The sequence below is a fragment of the Trachymyrmex cornetzi genome, unplaced genomic scaffold (assembly GCF_001594075.2).
Source record: "Trachymyrmex cornetzi isolate Tcor2-1 unplaced genomic scaffold, Tcor1.1 scaffold56, whole genome shotgun sequence".
Lineage (NCBI taxonomy): Eukaryota > Metazoa > Arthropoda > Insecta > Hymenoptera > Formicidae > Trachymyrmex > Trachymyrmex cornetzi.
This window is the reverse complement of record NW_017299871.1, coordinates 973,655-974,350: the sequence shown is the minus strand read 5'-3', so window position 1 is coordinate 974,350 and position 696 is coordinate 973,655. Positions and strand designations below refer to the sequence as shown.

The window sequence follows — 696 nt, the reverse complement described above, 5'->3', positions numbered from 1 at the left end:
CTAGGCTGCTGCTGTTGCAGCACTCGCCTGGTGCACTCAGGCTGTTGATGCTGATGCTGCTGCTGCTGTTGCTCCCAGAAGATCCTATCGTTTCGGCCTTTGCTTGAGGTACCGCTGTGTCCGTAGGGCACCTGGTGCATCTCGACGGCGAGTCACCTCGTTCGTCTCCACCACCTCCGCCTTCTCCTCCTCTTGCTTCGGTGCTCCCTTCTTTCCTCCTGTTCTTGATCCGATACCGGTACCCCGAGTGTCCTACCTGATGCGCGAAGAGGCTCCGGCTTTCTTTCTCCTGGGGTATCGTTAGGTTCCCCGTCAACGACAACGCTACCACCGACGCATCCGACGCCGAAGAGCAGGAAGTTTCTCTCACCGGTGAGGATCTTCCTCTGCTTGCTGTTAACGGGCTCGCTCCTTGCCTGCGGTGGTGCCGAGGGACTACGGGGACCACGACGACGACGACGACGATGGCGGTCACTGGAGACGACGGGACGACCTGGGACGGAACAGTACAACGACTCGGCGGCGTAGGGGATGACGGCGTGTAGCGGTGACGACGACGACGGTGATGATGACGACAGAGAAGACAGGGAGAAGGCATCCTCGCCTAAACCCCCCATCACCAACTACCGGTTGCCGGCGCCTCAAAATCGTTCTCACCCAAGCGATGGATCGCCGTAACCGACCGGTGGACGCCAC

The 696-nt window shown here is 60.3% G+C and overlaps 1 protein-coding gene across 1 annotated transcript in view; it reads right to left on the bottom strand.

Moving 5' to 3' along the window:
- Actbeta (inhibin subunit beta) overlaps positions 1-140 on the bottom strand; it is a 29,045-nt gene extending 28,905 nt beyond the window's left edge. Inside the window, exon 1 of the mRNA XM_018514736.1 lies at positions 28-140. Within this exon, the coding sequence (XP_018370238.1) occupies positions 28-140 (113 nt within the window). The remainder of the gene's footprint in view (positions 1-27) is intronic.
- Positions 141-696: the final 556 nt, after the last annotated feature.